Genomic DNA, 20,827 nt, shown 5'->3' with positions numbered 1-20,827 from the left:
CAACCTCTGCCTCCTAGGTTCAAGACATTCTCCTGCCTCAGCCTCCTGAGTAGCTAGGATTACAGATGTATGCCACACACCCGGCTAATTTTTGTATTTTTTTTTTTTTTGAGACGGAGTTTCGCTCTTGTTACCCAGGCTGGAGTGCAATGGTGCGATCTCGGCTCACCGCAACCTCCACCTCCTGGGTTCAGGCAATTCTCCTGCCTCAGCCTCCTGAGTAGCTGGGATTACAGGCACGCGCCACCATGCCCNGGGTTTCACCATGTTGACCAGGATGGTCTCGATCTCTTGACCTCGTGATCCACCCACCTCGGCCTCCCAAAGTGCTGGGATTACAGGCGTAAGCCACCAATTTTTGTATTTTTAATGGAGATGGTGTTTTACCACATTGGTCAGGCTGGTCTTAAACTTCTGACCTCATGATCCACCCATCTTGGCCTCCCAAAGTGCTGGGATTACAGGTGTGAGCCACTGTGCCCACCCGACGCTGTCTTAAAAAAAAAAAAAGTGGGGGTAGCACAAGATGATCCATCGCAATGAAGGACCAAAGTGGTAAGAGTTATGTTCATCTTATAACATTATAATAAGTGGACTTTGACCAGTGCCCTCAGTCTGGGTCAGAAGGTTATACGTCACTCATGGTTCTTGAGGTATCCCGAGGGAAGAGTGAAGTGGGACATTCAAATGTTAGAATTACATACTTACATTATTATTTATTCCTACCCTGCTTTACACTTACTGGAAGACTTTTACATGAGGGAAGTAAGCAAGGAAGGCTGCAAGAAGATAACCTAGTAAAAGAACTCCCATGTCTCAATGGCCGCCTTTCATGTCTTGCTTCATGACCCTAACATTTTACATAAAAGGAAATGTAATTCCTTGAACAAATTAAGTAGCATTTAAATATAAAGATTTCTTTGATAAAAAGAGTTCAGCCATAAAGATTTTTTCTTGAGAGTGTATTTAGGAGACCTAAATACAACTTTTTCCCCTCCTTGGCCAGCATACTGCCAATCCCTTAATGCAAGTGAGTAAGTAAAAGTGTTCTATTAGGCATGGCAAAATAACAGATCTAATATTCAAAATGCTTCAACAGCAAACACCCAACTGATAATTTAAATTGCCTGAGTGTTCAAAACTTGAATTTGATAGAAAATGAGCCAGGTTTTTCTCACCTGTTAGAAGAAAACGCAGGCAACTTTGCGAAGGGAGTGAAATTTTTATGGTTACAAGGGGACTATTTAAATAGTCTAATATGTCGTTTATAGGTGCCAACTCCCTAGCAAGGCTTAACTTAGAAAAGGCCTCAATTATTCAACCACTAACAAAGTTCCTTTATTAATAAGAGATGCTTTACAAAGAAAACCGGAGACTGTAAAGTGTTACATTAAATGCAAATTCTTCATCTATTTCAAATGAGTATTTTTGGAAGTGTGGAATAGAGTTGTCCACAATTTTCATTTCTGAAAATTCATTTCATTTCTCATTCTCGATTATCAAAAATGAACTCACAGAGACAAATTCAAATACCTATTTTGAAAAGTATTTACTTAGTTTAAATAAATTAATTGCAAATAAAAATCAAGCTACAATATATAGCCTGAATAGAAATGACTAGAACAAATACAACACAGGACTTGATTTCCTTGCATTAGTCACAAAGCATGTGACAATCTAGAAAACTTTAAAATCAATTACATTTCTTTGAAAAAGGGGTAACAGCAGTTACTGATACATCACAACTAATAAACTTATAATACAAGTTTCCTGACATGCATTTCCTGAGTGAACCCAAATGATCATTTTTAAAAACAAGGAAATTTCAACAGCTGAAAATAAAATAGTTCATGGCTTCTAAGCGACAAGTTTTGTTTTTTTAAAAAACCAAAAGAAAATTCAGAACAGTGTTGTAATAGGATAAAGTAAAGTTATGCTACCATATATAAAACTTTGCTACAGTCAATTAAGTATTATACAACTTTTCAAACTAAAGGAAAACAAATCAAAATATTTAAAAAAGACTGTCTAATCTAAAAGTGTACTGGTTTCTACAAGTGTCAAAAAAAGATTTGATGTAGTGCAACTGTCTATACTTGTGGTGCCTTTGAAAAAAGGTTGGGAAGGAGGGGAGAGAGGAAACTTGTTTTTGCTTCCAGAAGCAAAGGGCATACTGGAATTAGAGAACAAACAGACCATGCAGTGGTCACTCCACACTGCAGACATTGGTGCTCAGCTGCATCTGCCAAGCAAGCATTTACTTGAGTCTCACTGTGGCAATCCCTTAGGATTCAAACCCAGAATTAAGGCTGGTCTGCTAAAAGGGGGTACTACTGTCATTCAACCCTTTAGATCTCTAGATTTCCTAATGCCTGAATAAAGCCAAATACAGAATAATTACTTAAGCATTTCTTTTTCTAAAAGTAAATCATGTCACTTTCCTTTCTTGCTAATTTATACTTTTTCTTATGGGAAGGACTTTTTTCTAGAAACAGTGAACAGATGAACCACAGTTTATATCCAAAAAATAAACTTGCCAAATGCTGCCGATACTACAAACAGATTAGTTATCATGGGAGAAAAATAGATAATCTAGATTAAATTGCATATTCAAAGGAGCATATAAAATGTTTCTTAGCATTAAGTTTTTGTTATAGTACTACGCTTGAGAGAAACATTAGGAAAAATTCTTTCCTGATTATCTTCAATGTGGTTAAAAACAAACACCTTTAATACAATGGTAATTAATATGAATTTGGTCTTACAAATTACAAATTATTCTAATTTACCAAATTACTTAGACTGGGGTGGGGAGAGAGGTTCTCTGGTCCTTCTTCCTAACTTTGCAAATCCTTAAGCTAGGTGCTCACTAAGCTACCATTCACACCAATGGTGTGCCACCATCATTACCATGCTACTCTATCAAGAACATTCTAAGGTATTTTCTATAATAAAGATAAATAGAAAAAAGTTAATATACATGTTGCTGTATTTTACAATGTTTGCAACAAACTGTAAACTAACATAGTTTGAACCAACAGTACCCTCAGTTATACAAAACAATTTCAGCACTGAGGATGGGTGATTCAAAAACACTAAAAGGAAGGCATCGAATTAGACTATGTCTTTTTCTCCTCAAAATATATTTTCAAAACTCAGAATTCAGAAGACTGGTGCTTTCAGAAATTCCTTTGCTTGAGTTTCCCAGATTTTTGCTCAGAAATTCCTACTATTTATTATAAATGTTTAAAAAAATTCTTCATCTTAATGCAAATGACCAGAGCAGAAAAACTGTGATGTGGGCAAGTTTGAAAACCCAACTCACTTAGCTTATAAATTTATAATGTAGTCTTGGAGGACAATGGTCTGTTAGTCTAGAGGTCCTTGAAAAATAAGTCTGATGTAGCCTTGTTCACCAGCCAACTGATGTGCACAAAAGGGACAGGCTGCATGAAAAGTATGAGTACCATGAGGAAGAGGGATCTGGGACCAATAGGCAGTTGTCTTTTCTGAACACACATGCCCACATGGGCTAAACGCATGGGTTGGAGGGCCGGCGTCCACATAAAATCCAGCTTCACATCCAAGCCACAGAGGAACATAGGGACCGACAGACCTACACATAGGACATTCACGATCTTTTCCGTCACGTTCTTCTTTGTTTCCCCAGTTATGATAGCCATGTACATGGCCGCAGTTTAGATACACCCATGGTTGTTTTTCGTCTACAACATCTTTCCTCTTCATACTAGGAAATGCTAGTGTGTTGAACCCTACAGGGCACTGAGGTCGTGCTGCATTGATTTCCTGTCTTAAAGCTTCTAAATGCTTCACTGTAGGAGTGTGGGAAAGGCCTTCTGCAGTACGCCATAGTAATGTTGCACCACAGAGGTCGATTAACGAGCCATCTTGTAACTGATTGGTTTCAATTTCCACCTAGAGAAGACAAGAGTTGAAAAACATATTCACCACTCTGTTTTGGATTTTTACGTAAGAGTTTTGGTTTTAAGTACTTCTTACTTAAGACATGAGATTTCCTAGGATTTTCACTATTCAAGAAACTGACAGTAGTTATGAAAAAGTTTGAAAATCAAGGATAAAATATCAAACATTGACATATTTCTTTTTAGCCTCATAAAGACAACCTATGATTAAAATATCTGGCTAATCAATAAGTCTAATATTTTAAATGAGGTAAATATGGTCAAATATATACAGCTGGCAACAGAAAAAAGATCAGAGAGTGCTGTTTAAAAAAGCTTAGGTTTTAAAATATATTAACATGATATGACAGAAGAATACACTTTTAGAGTTTACTAAATGAAATATTAAGATACTGTCCTCTAGTATAGAATTTGGTAGTCAGTGTTTGATGGACTTAATATTCTGTGTTGGCAATAGATTTAAGAGTTTTTTTTGAATGGATGTAATGCATTCAGTTCAACTCATCCTATGTGTTATTGTAGCTAATTAAGAATTCAGTATTTACCATTTTTCCTCTCTGCTGAGCTGATCTGGTTTCACGCAGGCTAAATACATTTCCACACACTGATATTTCTCTCCATATTCCAGGCTTGGAGTCTTCTGTGAACCCATTGCGTGGATGCATTACAAGAACGCCATTAGTGGTCAAGCCATCCATCTGCCCATCTGATGTTTTCCATTTGGCAGCCTTTTCCTAGTAGAAATGATAGTAGTAAGCTTCCAATTACTTGTAATTTGGAATGAAAGCTAGTATAAAAGAAAGCATCATTCAGAAAAAAAGCTTTTTACCCCAAGAAAGATGTTTTTTGATGAGTCAAATCCTGCAGCATAAATCCGTGCTGTAAAGGGAGGATTCCGTTCACATATTATTCTACAGGCAAATCTTGATATAGTGCTTTGTACTGACTGTGTATCAGAATTACTTTGACTTCCAGGAACTGTGTCAGTTACTACAAAATCAATGGGGCTTTCAGTTGACCGGCCAATCTGAGGGAAAAAGAAACATCTATAAACCCATTCAAAGAACACAGTGGAAAATCCATTCAAGAAGGCAGTATAAGAAGTAAACATTAAACCTCTGAAATTCCTAAAGTTGAAATTTACCATACTTAACGTTGGGGGCATCTACACTCTTGAAAACTAATCAGTCAGACTGTCTCTGATGAAGGTAATCACTTAGAGCACGGAATTAAAAAAGGGGAACTTACAACAATATATGAACCTCTCAGGGAATGAAGAATTTAGCAATGGCTGAGATTTCTAGATGGTTGCAGATTTTAATCTTAACCCTTTTTGATGGAAATGTGTGTACCATGTAGGTTTTTTCTCTTTAGAGATATTTAAAGAGGTATTCTTTATATATATATGTATTATTGCATTTTAGGTTCTGGGGTACATGTGCAGATCATGCAGGATTGTTGCATAGGTACATACATGGCAATGTGGTTTGCTGCTTCCATCCCCCCATCACCTATATCTGGCATTTCTTGCCATCTTATCCCTCCCCAAACTGCTTACCCCCCACTGTGTGATGCTCCCTTCCCTGTGTCCATGTGTTCTCATTGTTCAACACCTGCCTATGAGTGAGAACATGCAGTGTTTACTTTTCTGTTCTTGTGTCAGTTTGCTGAGAATGATGGTTTCCAGATTCATCCATGTCCCTACAAAGGACATTAACTCATCCTGTTTTATGGCTGCATAGTATTCCATGGTGTATATGTGCCACATTTTCCTAGTCCAGTCTATCACTGATGGGCATGTGAGTTGGTTCCAGGTCTTTGCTATTGTAAACAGTGCTGCAATGAACATATGTCTGCATGTGTCTTTATAATAGAACGATTTATAATCCTTTGGATATATACCCAGTAATGGGATTTCTGGGTCAAATAGAATTTCTATTTATTCCACCTTATTTAACAGAATATAGTGAACATATATAAGTAAATCTTTTAGGATGACTGCAGAACATTACACTATAAATACCATTTATATTAAGCTGATATGCAGCGATGTCTTCAGGTGCTATAAGAGGTGTACAAGACTGCTGATCCTTATGTCAAGGGCTAGCATAGCCTTGCTTTGAGGTCTTATGTATACTTCATAGATTTTCTTGTTTCTTTTCTGTCAGGTTGTCAGCTATCACTCTTTGTTTTTGGTCATGCTTGTTTCCATCAACAAGCTCCTCCTTTAACTGGCTACTCTTATTCTGCTATGGATTGAGAAATCAAATAACCAACTTCAGAGAAGACAATTTCAAAAGGTTCTAGTGAGAGCCTAAGGGATTCTCTAGGGAGCATGGGAAAGCAATTAACTGCATCAACTTTGTGGCATTTATTTTATATATATATATACTCTTCCTGGTTCTTGGGCATATTTCAGAGAGACAAGGCTCCCAGATAAGAGTTCTGGATGGGTGAGGTGTCACAGATTTCAAAACATCTTCAGAGGTACTAGCTAGTAAATACATTAATTACATTTTGAAAGTTGATAAAAGGAAGTCAGTGGGTAGATGACAAAAGTGACAAGTGTCACAGGGCTTTAAAGCAAACATATGGAAATTATCAGTTCGTGAATGTATTTGTTATAAAGTAGTATTGTAAAATTGAAGAATGTGGGTACTGAGAAAAAATATTGACCCTCTACAAAGATAAAGACTCTTAAAAGTCATTCTTTACATATTTTAGCCTCAAGTTCCTCATATCAGCACACTTCTAGATAAACTTCTTTAGTGTTTTTGTCCAATCATCAAGTATAAAGTTCTTATATTTCAATTGGATAGTTTTAGAGGGAAGCTATTTAACAAATGTAAGATTGGATATTGGCTGGGAACAGTGGCTCATGCCTGTAATCCCAGGACTTTGGGAGGCCAAGGTGGGTGGATCACCTGAGGTTAGGAGTTTGAGACCAGCCTGACCAACAAGGTAAAACCCCATCTCTACTGAAAATACAAAATTTAGTTGGGTGTGGTGGCAAGTGCCTGTAGTCCCAGCTACTTGGGAGGCTGAGACAGGAGAATTACTTGAACACAGGAGGTAGAGGTTGCAGTGAGCTGCGATCACACCACTGCACTCCAGCCTGGGTGATGGAGTAAGACTGTCTTAAAAAATAAAAAGTAGCCAGGTGTGGTGGCATGTGCCTGTAGTCCCAGCTACTGAGGAGACTGAGNTATTCTTAAAAATAAAAATATCGTAAATTTAAGATAATACCCAAATAAAATGGTCTCAGACCTTTCAAATTAAAAATATTTCCCAAAATAAAAAGGCTCTTTAAAAGCTAAAAGATGTAGGCCAAGGATTGAATTAATATTCAGAATCAACAGAAGTAGTACTTATTTGGAAAGAGACAGTTCAAGAGGGCTGACATTTCAACTGGGTCTTGGGAGAGAATATTTAAGACACGGAAGCAATATTTGTAATGACAATGAGAAGGAAAAAAGTATAAGGAAAAAAACCAATATGAATGTGATCAGATGCCAAAATATGATTAATGTTAATAATTAGCACCCCCAAAAGAAAACTCAATGGTTCCTTAAAGCTTATCCAAAATTTGTAGTTTATTATTTCTGATAATAGAAACTGACTCAAGATTTGCCTCCTATCTATCAATCCAGCTGAGTTTCCTGCTATTTGTGTCTACTAGGTACAGGTAGCTTGTCATCAATCTTTTACCACACTGTGTACTTCTTTGCCATTTCTTTTGCCAGAATGTTTTTCTACTGGTTGTTGGCAAAAATCCTACTTAACCTGATAAAAAGATCTATATAAAAAGGCACCAGTGTAAAGTCTTTTCTCCATCCTTCTTCAACCCAATCAATGTGCTTAAAATTTAGAGGGTCAGTATAGCACCTAGGCATGTAATCAGCTTATAATGTCTCCCTTATGTACTTTATAGTGCCAAATGATGCACAGAGTTGGAGTTGGAATATCTGATGACTTGAACAATAAATGTTCTTGTTCAGTTACAGGGCAGACAATCCTAGAATGTTTCTAATACAATTCCTCAAAGACTGGCTAGTTTATCAAGGTAGTTTCTGATACATCACAGTCTTTTTGATGCAGAAATGTTTGGATTTTCCAAAGCTATAATACCTGTAGAAAGGGCATAACAGTTTATGATACTGGGAAAAATTCTTAACTTTATGAAAAAGACAAAACTTGAAATGTTAAAACTTATTTAAGAGCTTTCATTAGACGTGAGGACATTGTTTCAGAATTCAGGATGCCTGGTTTAATTTCAGTTTTGCTCCCAAGTAACTCTGTTATCTTTAACTCATAAAATTTCAGTTAACTTAATCTATAAAAGGGGTAAACAAATAAATATAAGGTACTTTCTGAAGCTGAAATTCTAGCCTGTGACCAAGTATCTTGGGAACATCTATCTATGTATCAGTCAATTAATAAAGACACAAGGTCTCACTATGTTGCCCAGGCTGGGCTCAAGCTATCCCCCAACCTGAGCTCCCTGAGTAACTGAGACTACAGGGCTAGGAGCATTTTGATTTTAAAAAAAGCTAAGCTTATTCACTTTCACTGTTTGTCAGTGAAACAAAATGTGAAAACCATCCTAAAGCTTTGTGTTAGGTTTTTGTTGGATCTAAAAGTTAATCTTCATTAAAGATGTTATTTTTGGTAAAAGTGAGGAAAACAAAAGCCCACATTCTAATATTAACTAGAGAAAAGAAATTCAGTATCTCATCTCATTAAAAGGGTTGGGCAGAGGGAGTGACTTCAAAGAAATATTTCGCTATTGACTGAAATTAAATATATTTCCAGGCCTTTTCACTTTTATTTGCCTTGTAAAATAAAAAAAAGTCAAAGGGACAATAATTATAAGAGCAACATTATCAGGCAATTTTTGTTCTACTTAGGTTTGTTTTTAGAAAGCCCAAGGCTTCAGAGAGCTCAATATTAAGGAAGAAGATCAAGAATTCTATTTACATCTTTGGAATGGACTCTCCTAGAATCTATCAGCTTATAAAAATGTCAGCACTGGATTGGTACAAAAAGTGAGAGAAAAATATATATATTTTTTGAGACAGAGTCTTGCTCTGTCTCCCAGGCTAAAGTGCAGTGGTGCGATCTTGGCTTGGCTCACTACAACCTCTGCCTCCTGGGTTCAAATGATTCTCCTGCCTCAGTCTCCTGAGTAGTTGGGATTACAGGCGCCCTCCACCATGCCTGGCTGATTTTTGTAATTTTAAAAGAGACAGGGTTTCACCATCTTGGCCAGGATGGTCTTGACCTCCTGACCCCATGATCCCCATGATCCCCCTCCTCCGGCTTCTCAAAGTGTTGGGATTACAGGCATGAGCCACTGTACCCAGCCAAAAAATACTTTTATTGCATGAGTAGCATTGAGCAAATATGTGCTGAGGAAAAAAGTTTGACTTCACATATATAATACAAATAGTTAGCAACTGCCTAAACTGTATATTGCCTAGAGAGGAAGGTGGGAAGTAGTGGTATAAAAAGTCATAAATATGTACAGAATATTTATTGTTTTCTTTTTTGGATCATAGCTACTATTCACTAAGTGTTTTTACTAAGTGCCTGGTGCAGCTCTGAGTACTCTACATGTACTAGATCATTTAAGCCTCCTAATAGTCACGAGGGAGAGTCTATTATCTGCACTTTATAGAGGAGAAAACTAAGGCATATAACAGCTGTATAATATTTTCCAGTAATTCTGATTCCAGAGCCCATCTCAACCGCACTTGATTGACTTCTACTTATGAGGTTTAGCAATCAATCTATATTTTAATAAAATACAATATAAAAATATGATAATCCTTTATCTGACCTCAGCAAAAGTTACCAAGACTAGATTTTTAACTTTTTGTTTTTTAAGAAAAAAATTTTAGATGTTATAATACCTGAAACATATCAGTGTTGCTGTCATGAGTATATTCAACCACCACAGTCTGGGCCCGAGATAAAGTATATGATATGCTATGCTGGTCCTTGTTGCTTATTGCCTAAGAACGAAAAAGTTAATAGCAAAAATTAGTAGGCAGGTCAATCCAATCTGAAAATCTTTTCATTAAAAAAAGGGAAAACTATTTACATGACATATTTATATATTTTCCCCCTGAAAACATGACATATTTATATATTTTCCGCCTGATATTTAGAGGAGCAGTTAATAACTCCTGTCAGCTGTGACAGTAGTTTCTTGGGTTGAATGTGGTACTGAAGAATATTTAGAAGCAGTTAAACAGTAAAAACATTATTTTATTTTTTAGAGATGGAGTCTCGCTCTGTCGCCCAGGCTCGAGTACAAGTGGCACGATCTTGGCTCACTGCAGGCTCTGCCTCCTGGGTTCAAATGATTCTCCTGCCTCAGCCTCCTAAGTAGCTGGGACTACAGGCACACGCCATCATGCCTGGCTAATTTGTTTTGTATTTTTAGTAGAGATGGGTTTCACCATGTTGCCCAGCCTGGCCTTAAACTCCTGAGCTCAGAAAATCCGGCCACCTTGGCCTCCCAAAGTGCTAGGATTACAGGTGTGAGCCACTATACTTGGCCCATAATTTTCTTTCATCAAACACTAGACTACCTTATTAAGTATTTTAAATTATAAAATAATCAAAACGAAATCCCACATAAAAACAGAAAATGATAGTACTGCTCTGATAAGAAGTACAAAATCTTACAAAATAGGATGAGTCTGATTTTTGAAGTCATTTAGAGAGCTATGAAGTTCACTAATAAGCCAAGTTAACTGGTTTTTCTAACCATTTTGTGACTCTAGAGATGACAAATGTTTGCCATATGCCGGGTGAGATACAGAAAAATGCATTTGGGATTTGGTCCCAGGAGATAAAGGAAAAAACATTTTTTAAAACAAAAGAAACATTCACAGAATGATTAAACATTACCAAAGGAAAGGAATGTAATGCTTATGACTGTACTTCTGACTTATCTCGAACTAAAAACATTGTTAACAAGAACTTTTCAGTTTTGTTTTCAAGTGTTTTCTATGTTATTTGAGTTGAAGATAATATCAAAGGAGGGGAAAAATCTAGTCATCACACAAAGGAAGTAGAAACGGGCTGCGTAAAAAGAAAACAGATACAAAGACAGAAGGGAATAATTATATACAGCAAAGAAGCTAAATTTAAAAACCCTTCTTAATTAGAAGTTTGGCATCATAAGTTTTTACTTGGTTTCAATTTGCAGCTAATCTGTAATAGATAAAGCCTAAAAACAACAACTTTAAGATTAAGATGGTCAAATTTCCAAATATACAAAGAGAATACAGAAATACCAAATTTCCAAATATACCAAGAGACTATACTAGTGACTCAGCTTTATCAAAGCTTAATACTGCCACTTTTGCTTCTGATTTTTTTTTTTTAAGGAATTAAACTACAGATACAATTGAGGCTGCCTACATGTCTCTCTCAATTCCCTTTTCTCCACACAGGTATCCAACCTCAAGAATGCAGTGTAGATCATTTACATGCATCTTTTACATATTTATTTCTACACATTTAGGTATTCATAAATACTATATAATTGTTTTACAGGTTTTAAACCTATATATATATGTGTGTATGTATATATACACACATACATATTTTTAAGAGAACAGGTCTCACTATATTGCAGGGGCTCAAGTGCAGTGGCTATTTACAGGCAGGAAAACAGCATACTACAGCTTCAAACTCCTGTGCTCAAGTAATCTTCCTGTCTCTGCCACCCAAGTAACTGGGAGTAACAGGCATATGTCACAGTGCTCAGCTAAACAGCTGACTTTTCAATGAAATAATTACTCAGTATTTTGGAAAGTAATTCTTAGTGGCTAACGAGATTTTAAAATATTGGTTTTTGCGTGCTTTGAGATTGTAATCTTTGGGTGTATTTTTTAGCTATTAAACCTACTCTTAGACCGAGAATAAAAACTATGTCAAGTTTGAGTCTCACTGGACTAGAACGCAGGGTTTTAACCACTCACCCCAGATGACTGCCAGACTAAATGCTTAATTTTCATCATGACCTCACTAATACATTCCTCCAAAATTTAAAGAGGAAACAGTCATTTTTTTTTTTTTTTAAATGAGACGGTCACACTCATTTAGGCTGCAGTGCAGTGGCATGATCTCAGCTCACTGCAGCCTCTGCCTCCTGGGCTCAAGAGGTCCTCCCACTTCAGCCTGCCAAGTAGCTGGGACCTCAGGGCATGCCACCACGCTTGGATAATTTTTTGTACTATTGGTCAACATAGAGTTTCACCATGTTGCCCAGGCTTGTCTTGAACTCCTGAGCTCAAGTGATCCGCCCACCTTGGCCTCCCAAGTGCTGGGATTACAGGTGTGAGCCACCACGCCCGGCTAAGAGTCAGTCTGTGATCCCTAAGGTTCTTATTGCCTAGTAAAGATGAAAGATGAAAAAGAGATAACAATGAAAACATGAGGGCATGGCAGAGTAACAATAGGAAGAAAAGTACAGAATGTGATATTTTAGAGGTAGGGATTAGAAATCTTTTCCCTGATAGTGACTTTCAACCAGAGGTAGTATTAGCTGTTTAAGGGGCATCTAAAAATATTTTGTGCATTTTTTGGCTGTTATGAGGATTTGTAGGATCACATGGCATTTTGTGGGTGAAGGACCCATAAATGTCCTGTAGTATGTGGGAAAGTCCTGAATAATAAAAAACTGGCACACCCAAAATGTCAAGAGCACTCCTGGGGGAGATACCGTAAGAAGCGCTCAGGCTGGATCAATCTGAGGTTTACTTCTGCCACCTGCTTAGCACATTCCTTCTCTTCAAAGGAGCAAAAAGAAATACCCCAAAAGACATTGTCCCTTTTCTGCACTAACTGGCTCCCAAATAGTAACAGAGGAATCCTAGTCAAGGCCTAAGGATTCTTTCACAAATCAAACTGGGTATAAAACAAAGCTGAAAAGTCAATTATCTTCAGACACTGAAGCTGCAACCTAAAACCAGATCATATGCCAATTTTTCTGTCTCTCATTTATTTAACTTATAAAGATATGCTTCAGATGGTATAATACTAATGTACATCCTCGGGCTACATAGCTAAAGACACAGGTAGTTCCAGGAGTCAAAGAACTCTTTGTAATTTTTCTTATTTGCTCATTACAGTATCAAATTCATTCTGTGTTATAAAATTGGAAGCAGAAGAATTCACAGAAAATACAAAGATGTAAAATTCCCCCTCCTTGTCTGTCACTCTAGGAAAAGCCCAAGTATCCTGAAATGGTGGTCCAGCTCCTGGAAATTTTGTTAGAAGAAGAAAAAGGGGCTAGAAGCATGAAATAGGCTAGGGGGTTGAGAAGTTATATTGTAGATGCACTTGTATATTGCTTTCATAGCTTTGATTCCATTTAATAATTATTAAGGTCTACTTTGTGCAAGGCATTATGCTAAAAGATGAGAAGTTATAAACCAAAAATGAATAAAAACCATACACAGAGTCTTAGGTAAAGACCCTTAGTTTAAAAATTACCTCATCCACACATGCTTCTAATACCTGAATACACGTATTATACATCACATTCCTCCCAGGGAGGCCCCTCCAGTAATAGAGTGGGAACTTCCCACTTCCAAGGGCAGACAGCTACATAATTCTAAGTATTAGATAAAGCCCTGTCCCCCACCCCACCTCTTTTAATAAGGAAAGAGAATGTTCCTTCTAATTTCCACCCACTGATCCTGGTTTGTTATTTAAAAAAAAAAAAGTCCAATTCCCCTTCCATATGGCAGCTCTTCAAATACCGTGTCTCCAAAGTCTCTTCTCCAATCCAAACAAAAGGAAATTTCTGAAATAGAAATGTGAGGGGAATGCTAAAGAATATAAACAACACATAAAGTCTTTCGATTTCTCCAAGTTAATTTATGTAGCTTTTTAAAAAAAAATTTTATTTTTTACCTTTGCAGCCTGAGGAGTACAAGCAATATGCACAGTGCTGGGCTTCACCCCATTTGCCTTAGGTCTTTTAAACAAAGCAAACCTACTTTTCCTCCTTCCTCTATCGCCATTTGGGAGAGACCCATTATACCTGATGGGGGGAAAAAAATATAAGTGATCTCTTGAACTGCACATTATGAAACAAATGTTTTACTCTGCCTTGCAGAATCAGTTCCCAATTAATTATCTATTAGCACACTATAATTATTTCAAATTCCTTTGAGCAACTGTTGATCTCCACACCAGGTGCCAGTGTGTGAAACAAAATGAGATTTTTTTTTCTGGCTTCATTCCAAGTCACAGGAAACCTTTTGGATTATATACAGAGTTATCTCTATTTTTTTCCTTCCCTCTTTTATGAAAGATAATTAAGAGCTGATTAATGGCATGTCTGACTCCTTATGACTCATTCTGTTTTTTTAAGGTGAATTGTTTGCCTGTGCTAATACAACCTTTAAAAAGTATAGCATGTATTGTTTAAAACAGAATCTTCTTTAACTGTGAACCAAACACTTTAAATAGCTGAACTTTTGAAGTAAGGAATTTTTAGACTTGTTAAGTCTTAGCTACCCGAATGTACAAATACATTCTCATTATATTAGCAGAACCTGTCCAACGGACATGTTTGCTAAGCAGTAAACATACTTTTGTTGTTCAGATCTTGTGACCATTTTTCTATAACATGTACACACACACACACACACACACACACACACACACACACACACACACACACAGAGATAGGTGGGTGGATCACCTGAGGTCGGGAGTTCGATACTGGCCTGACCAACATGGAGAAACCCCATCTCTACTAAAAATACAAAATTAGCCAGGCTTGGTGGTGCATGCCTGTAATCCCAGCTACTCGGGAGGCTGAGGCAGGAGGAACTTGAACCCAGAAGGCAGAGGCTGCAGTGAGCCGAGATCATGCCACTGCACACCAGCCTGGGTGACAAAGCAAGATGCTGTCTCAAAAGAAAAGAAAAGAAAAAAGTTAAAAACAAAATAAAAATATTTGGGTGTTTACTGTAAACCAGACACTATTAAATTCTATCCCATATACATCACCTCACTAAATCTACCCTTGCAAAAATGCTACCAGATTGAAATCACTGTCCCCATTTTTACATGTTAGGAAACAGGCTGTTATTTTCTGAAGGTCACACAAGTGACACTGGCAAAGCCAGAATTTGAATTTAAGTATGTTTGTCATATGGTGAAATCATTCTTTACTGCTTCACGGAAGCATGAGCAGTAGCTTAACAATAATCTTTCCTCACTCACTGTGTACTTCCCCTGCCCCCTGCCCTCTGCCCCCTGACAAATCTTTGGTTTGATGATCTACTATATGTAGTTGGTCAATCTAGGGGGAAATGAAGCAGGGAATAGGGACAGTTTTGAGGCTGGAGGAGGGAGTGGTTATAAAATGGCCTGTAATTGTGGCTAGCAAGAAGAATGTTTTAAAGCTGAGAAGAGACTTTACTCTATGACTGCCATATATAGAAATTACACTGACCCTTTATAAAAATAAAACACTTTGTACTGGAAAAAGCCCTTGATAATGTTGCTAGTCTTGCTATAAGTCCAAAGTACAGCCCCTTAGCTAAGAAATTATTTTAGCTATCCTAGGCTTTGTGTTGTCACCAGCCCCACTGTCAATTACTCATTGCCCCTTCACTATTGTCCTCTGAATTGCATGACTCGTCCCACTTCTGGATGTGGATCTTTAGTCCCACATTGCATTCCTGTAGTTCAAAGCTCTTTTCTAAGTAGCAACACCATGAAACCTTTTCCAGCTTCACTTCTAGAAGGTTGAGAAGAGAAAGCATTTGCATTTTAAGACACCAAGTACCAGACACAGAGACAATTACTGTTGCTAATGATTATCTCTTAACTGAGGAACTTCTAGGCTAAGACTGGCAGTTTAAAACCATAAGCTAAATTTTAAACTAGTCCCTCAAATGACTCTCAAATTTCCCGCCAGAAGAATTTAACCTGGAAAAGTTTTTGGTAGTTAAAAGCTGTTTGTCTTCAAGCCTATGTGATTTGAAGTTGTAATACTGTAGTTACTATGCTAAGTTTATGATCTTTAAAGTTTTGTTTTTGAGAAAAGAATTTTAAATCTCACAGGGCCTTAGATGATCTTGTCTAATTGTCATTTTACAGAGGAGGAAACAAAGGATCAGGATGGTTCAGTGACTTGCCCAGGGTCATACAGGGAGCAGTGCTGGGATAAACACTGGATTCTAGGATTCTTAACCTCCAGTCAAGCTCAGTAACTCCATCTGATTTCCCTAGTTTCTCCTACTGTCTCATATGAAACAATGTATTCTCACTTTAACAACCTGACTCTCAAACATATTGCAATGTCTACAGTTGCTTTTTAGGCAGAAGCAGATAAACAGTATGGGGAAAATAAAATTAGCAATTTTATTTTATCTTTTTTTTTTTTTTTTTTTTGAGACAGAGTCTTGCTCTCTTGTCCAGGTTGGCTCATGCAACCCCTGCCTCCAGGTTCAAGTGATTCTCCTGCCTCTGAGTAGCAGGATTACAAGCACATGCCACCATACCCAGCTAATTTTTGTATTTTTAGTGAAGACGGGGTTTTACCATGTTGGCCAGACTGGTCTCAAACTCTTGACCTCAGGTGATCTGCCTGCCTCGGCCTCCCAGAGTGCTGGGATTACAGGCGTGAACCACTGCACCTGGCCTAAAATGAGCAATTTTCTAGTTTCTGAGGTCTCTAGTTAAGAGAGGCTAATACTGTGTCTCTACTTGGATAGTTATGGCAAGTTTAAGACGAATAAATTGAAATAATTTGGAATAACAGAATCATCTATTCCTCAATCTTCAGATTCTATTTCTGTGAGTTACATGGATGAGATTACTTCAGGAGCTAAGAAGTAGCTACGTCCTGTGATTCAGAGGCATTATGCTGTTACCATATACCTATATAACTCCTTTAACCAAAATGTACAGCACAAAGCAATAGCTATCTAAAAGGGGCCAAAGAATAAATGAACCTACAGTATGAAACTACCTAAAGCAGAGAAGGAAAAGGGAATTTTTGGTAAAGTCACCTGAGGCAAACATGAGAAAGTCACCTGAGGCAAAACATGAGATATGGAAGACAATGGAACGACTGTGACATTGGACAAATACATTTTTCATATATATATATATATATATTTTTTTTCTGAGAGTCTTATTCTGTCGCCCAGGCTGGACAACCTCCGCCTCCCAGGTTCAAGTAATTCTCCTGCCTCAGCCTCCCGAGTAGCTGGGATTACAGGCGTCCACCACCACACTCAGCTAATTTTTGTATTTTTAGTAGAGATGGGGTTTCACCATGTTGGCCAGGTTGGTCTTGAACTCCTGGCCTCAGATAATTTGCCTACCTCAGCCTCCCAAAGTGCTGGGATTATAGGCATGAGTCACGGCGCCCAGCCTTTTCATTTCATCTTTAAGAAACTTCGCTCTTTCTGCTGTTAAGGGTAAGACAAAGCTTGTGTCGTATTTGAGGGCTTTTAAAAGATGGCATGAATATGAGAATTAAAAGAGTTTCTTGATTTGGTAACATTACCTGTAGCTTTAAATTCTTTTTGGAAGCAGGTTAAGATATAAATTCTAAAACAAAAAAAAGCGCTTTTAACCTAGATGCCATAATTAGCATATATTATTCAATGGTGTGGCTCATCAAAATGGAGAAACCTTACCCTAAGACAATGAGTTCCCCATATTTTACTGGTGCTTTAGATGGATGATTTTCTTGATCAGGAGAAAACATGAGCTTGGCTGTCTTTCTCAAATCTTTGTTCACTGGTCAAGAGCTTTGGGACACCTTTTGCATTATTTCCTAGAGGGAAAAAGTTTTCATTAATAATGTGAACAGTTTATTTCAGTTTAAATAAAGATGTTATTTTCTAGCAGTCCTCTTGAACACAATATTATGCAAAGCATCACATGGTATATACATTGTATGGACATTTTGCCCAATAATGATTATATATTTGACAAAACTGTTTAAATGGGTCAAAAATGTAAATTTGAAGACTTCCACTTATAGAAGGATAGAACAGATACACTTTTCCCTTTTATTTCTGCCAAGTATAACTAAAAACCCTAGACATTATATACAAAACATAAGAAGACTGAAAAGTGGAGAAGGCAGACTAAGTAAGGGACCTTAGGACCCATGGAATATGACACGGTGGTATAAATTCTCTGGGTTTTCTTTTTGCCTAATCTATCCCAGACTTGGAGCTAAAGAAGGTAGCAACCTGGCGATGCCAACTGGCACAGACAAAAAGAGCCACAACAAAAGCTTGCTCTCTCTAGGCAAAGAAACAAAAAAGGGACAGCCTAGCAAGACAGAAAACTTTTGACAGCAACTGTTCCACTCCAGCCAAACCCAGAAAAAACTTTCACCCCACCCCATCCCCACCAAGAGCAAAGTGAGGAGCCTTGACTTCCACATTATAAAGCATAGTGAGGATCTCCAATGCCCTACTGGGGCAATGTCAAAGTAGACCAAGTAGGGAGCCAAGACTTTCGCCCTCATGTCCAGGCATGCCCCCACACCTGCCCCAGTGGTGTCAGTGCATACTATGTGGGGAACCTAGACTTCCACCCCTCACCCAGCAATAACAAGAAGGATCCTCTTCCTCAGATGTCAGTAGAGGCAGAGTAGGGACCCTTGACATCTTCTACATCCACCCGGCAATAATGAGGAGGCACCCCTTATTACCTTGCCAAAGTGGTATCAAGAAAACCCAGTAGAAACAGAAGGTTTAGATAATATCCAGAGTCTAGGAACATAATGTGAAAATATCTAGTTTTAATAGATAACCACTCATGCTAGCAAGAACAAGAATTAAAACAATATAAAAGATAATCAACAGATGCCAAAACTTAGATGACAGAATTACCTGACAAAGATTTAAAAGCAGCTATGATAAAAATGCTTCAATGAGCAATTACAAAATATGCTTGGGATAAGTGAAAAAAATAGAAAGTCTTGACAAAGAAACAGAGGATATAAAGAAGAAACAAACAGAAATTGTAGAACACAAAAACACATTAACCAAAATAAAATGTTCACTGGAGAGGCTCCACAGCAGAATGGAGGGGACATAATTTCCACTGTTCTATCTTCCAATGAACTGGAAGATAGAGCAGTGGAAATTACTTGATCTGAACAATAGAAAGAAAATAGGAAAAAACAAAATGAAACAAATAAAAGAGCCTTATGGACTGGTGACACTATAGGAAAAGACCTAACATGTGTGTCACTGGAACCCAAAAAGAGAGAAGAAAGAGTGAAGCTGAAAAAGTCTTCAAACAGGCTGGGCACGGTGGCTCACACCTGTAATCCCAGTACTCTGGGAGGCTGAGGCAGGTGGATCACTTGAGGTTAGGAGTTCAAGACCAGCCTTGCCAACATGGTGAAACCCTGTCTTTACTAAAAATACAAAAATTAGCTGGGCGTGGTGGTGTGCCCTGCCCAGCTACTTGGGAGGCTAAAGCGGAAGTAACTGCTTGAACCTGGGAGGTGGAGGTTGCAGTGAGCCAAGATCGTGCCACTGGGTGACAGAGTAAGACTCTGTCTCAAGGGGGAGAAAAAAGCATCCTGGAAGAAAGAACATTGACTCTATTTATAAGAGAAAAATAATTAGATTGACAGTGGATTTCTCTTCAGAAACCATAGAACCCAGAAGACAGTGGCATTAATATTTTTCAGGTTCTGACAAAAATGGAAGGGAAGTCAAGACATTCTCAGACGAGGAAAAATTAAAAGAATTTGTTACCAGCAGACCCACTATAAAAGAATAGCTAGAGGAAATTAACTTAACAGAAAATAAATAAAATAACCTTAAAATATCAGAGAAGATATAAAAACATGGTAGCAAAAATATGAATAAATACAATAAAACTTCCTTCTCTTGAATTTTCTAAATTTTATCTGATGGTCAAAGTGAAAACTATAATACAGTTAGTTAGATGTGGTTCTAAATGTATGTAAAGAAAATCGTTCAGAAAATTATATTGTACTCCTGAGCATTTATCTCAGAGAAAGACATATCTATCCAAAAACCTGTACATAAATGTTCATGCCAGCTTTATTTGTAATAACCCAAACTGGAAACAACACAGATCTTCTTATTGAATGAATGATTAAATTGTACATCCTTACCATGGAATAGTACTCAGCAATAAAAAGAAACAAACTATTGATAAATGCAAAAACACAGATAAATCTCCAGAGAATTATGTTAAGTAAAACTAGTCTCAAAGGTTACATGAATGATTCCATTTACGTAACATTCTTGAAATGACAAAATTATAGGAATGGAAAACAGATTAGTGGGTGCCATGGGTTTGGGATGGGGTGAGAATAGGAGGAAATGTAAGAGTGGCTAGAAAAGGGCAATAGGAGGGCGATGAAAATATTCTGTATCTTTATCATTATCAATATTCTGGTTGTGATATTTTACTATAGTTTTGCAAGATGTTACTTGGTGGAAGCTGGGTAAAGGGTATGAGGAATCTCTATTATTTTTTACGATTGCATGTGAGTCTACAATTATCTCAAAGTAAAAAGTTTAATTAAAAAATATAAATTTGGCCGGGTGCAGTGACTCATGCTTATAATCCCAGCACTTTGGGAGGCCAAGGTAGAAAGATCACTTGAGGTCAGGAGTTCAAGACCAGCCTGGTCAACATGGTGAAACCCTATCTCTACTAAAAATACAAAAATTAGCAGGGCGTGGTGGTGCGCATCTGTAGTCCAGCTACTTGGAAAGCTGAGGCAGGAGGATCACTTGAACCTGGGAGGCGGAGGTTGCAGTGAACCAAGATCATGCCACTGCACTCCAGCCTGGATGACAGAGGAAGACTCTGTCTCAAAA

General features: G+C 37.6%; 1 protein-coding gene across 2 annotated transcripts in view; it reads right to left on the bottom strand.

Moving 5' to 3' along the window:
* Positions 1-1,527: 1,527 nt before the first annotated feature.
* Positions 1,528-20,827, bottom strand: part of PELI1 (pellino E3 ubiquitin protein ligase 1) — a 61,106-nt gene continuing 41,806 nt past the window's right edge. For both annotated transcript variants that reach the window (XM_017522144.2, XM_037736177.1), the window contains exons 2-7: positions 17,636-17,775; positions 13,881-14,010; positions 9,857-9,958; positions 4,774-4,971; positions 4,490-4,678; positions 1,528-3,936 (exon numbers count right to left, since the gene is read on the bottom strand). In XM_017522144.2, coding sequence (XP_017377633.1) covers positions 3,370-3,936; positions 4,490-4,678; positions 4,774-4,971; positions 9,857-9,958; positions 13,881-14,010; positions 17,636-17,706 — 1,257 coding nt within the window. In that variant the 5' untranslated portion in view covers positions 17,707-17,775 and the 3' untranslated portion in view covers positions 1,528-3,369. The remainder of the gene's footprint in view (positions 3,937-4,489; positions 4,679-4,773; positions 4,972-9,856; positions 9,959-13,880; positions 14,011-17,635; positions 17,776-20,827) is intronic.

This window comes from Cebus imitator, unplaced genomic scaffold (assembly GCF_001604975.1).
Source record: "Cebus imitator isolate Cc_AM_T3 unplaced genomic scaffold, Cebus_imitator-1.0 Scaffold23, whole genome shotgun sequence".
Taxonomy (NCBI): Eukaryota; Metazoa; Chordata; class Mammalia; order Primates; family Cebidae; genus Cebus; species Cebus imitator.
This window is presented reverse-complemented; position numbering and strand designations above follow the sequence as displayed.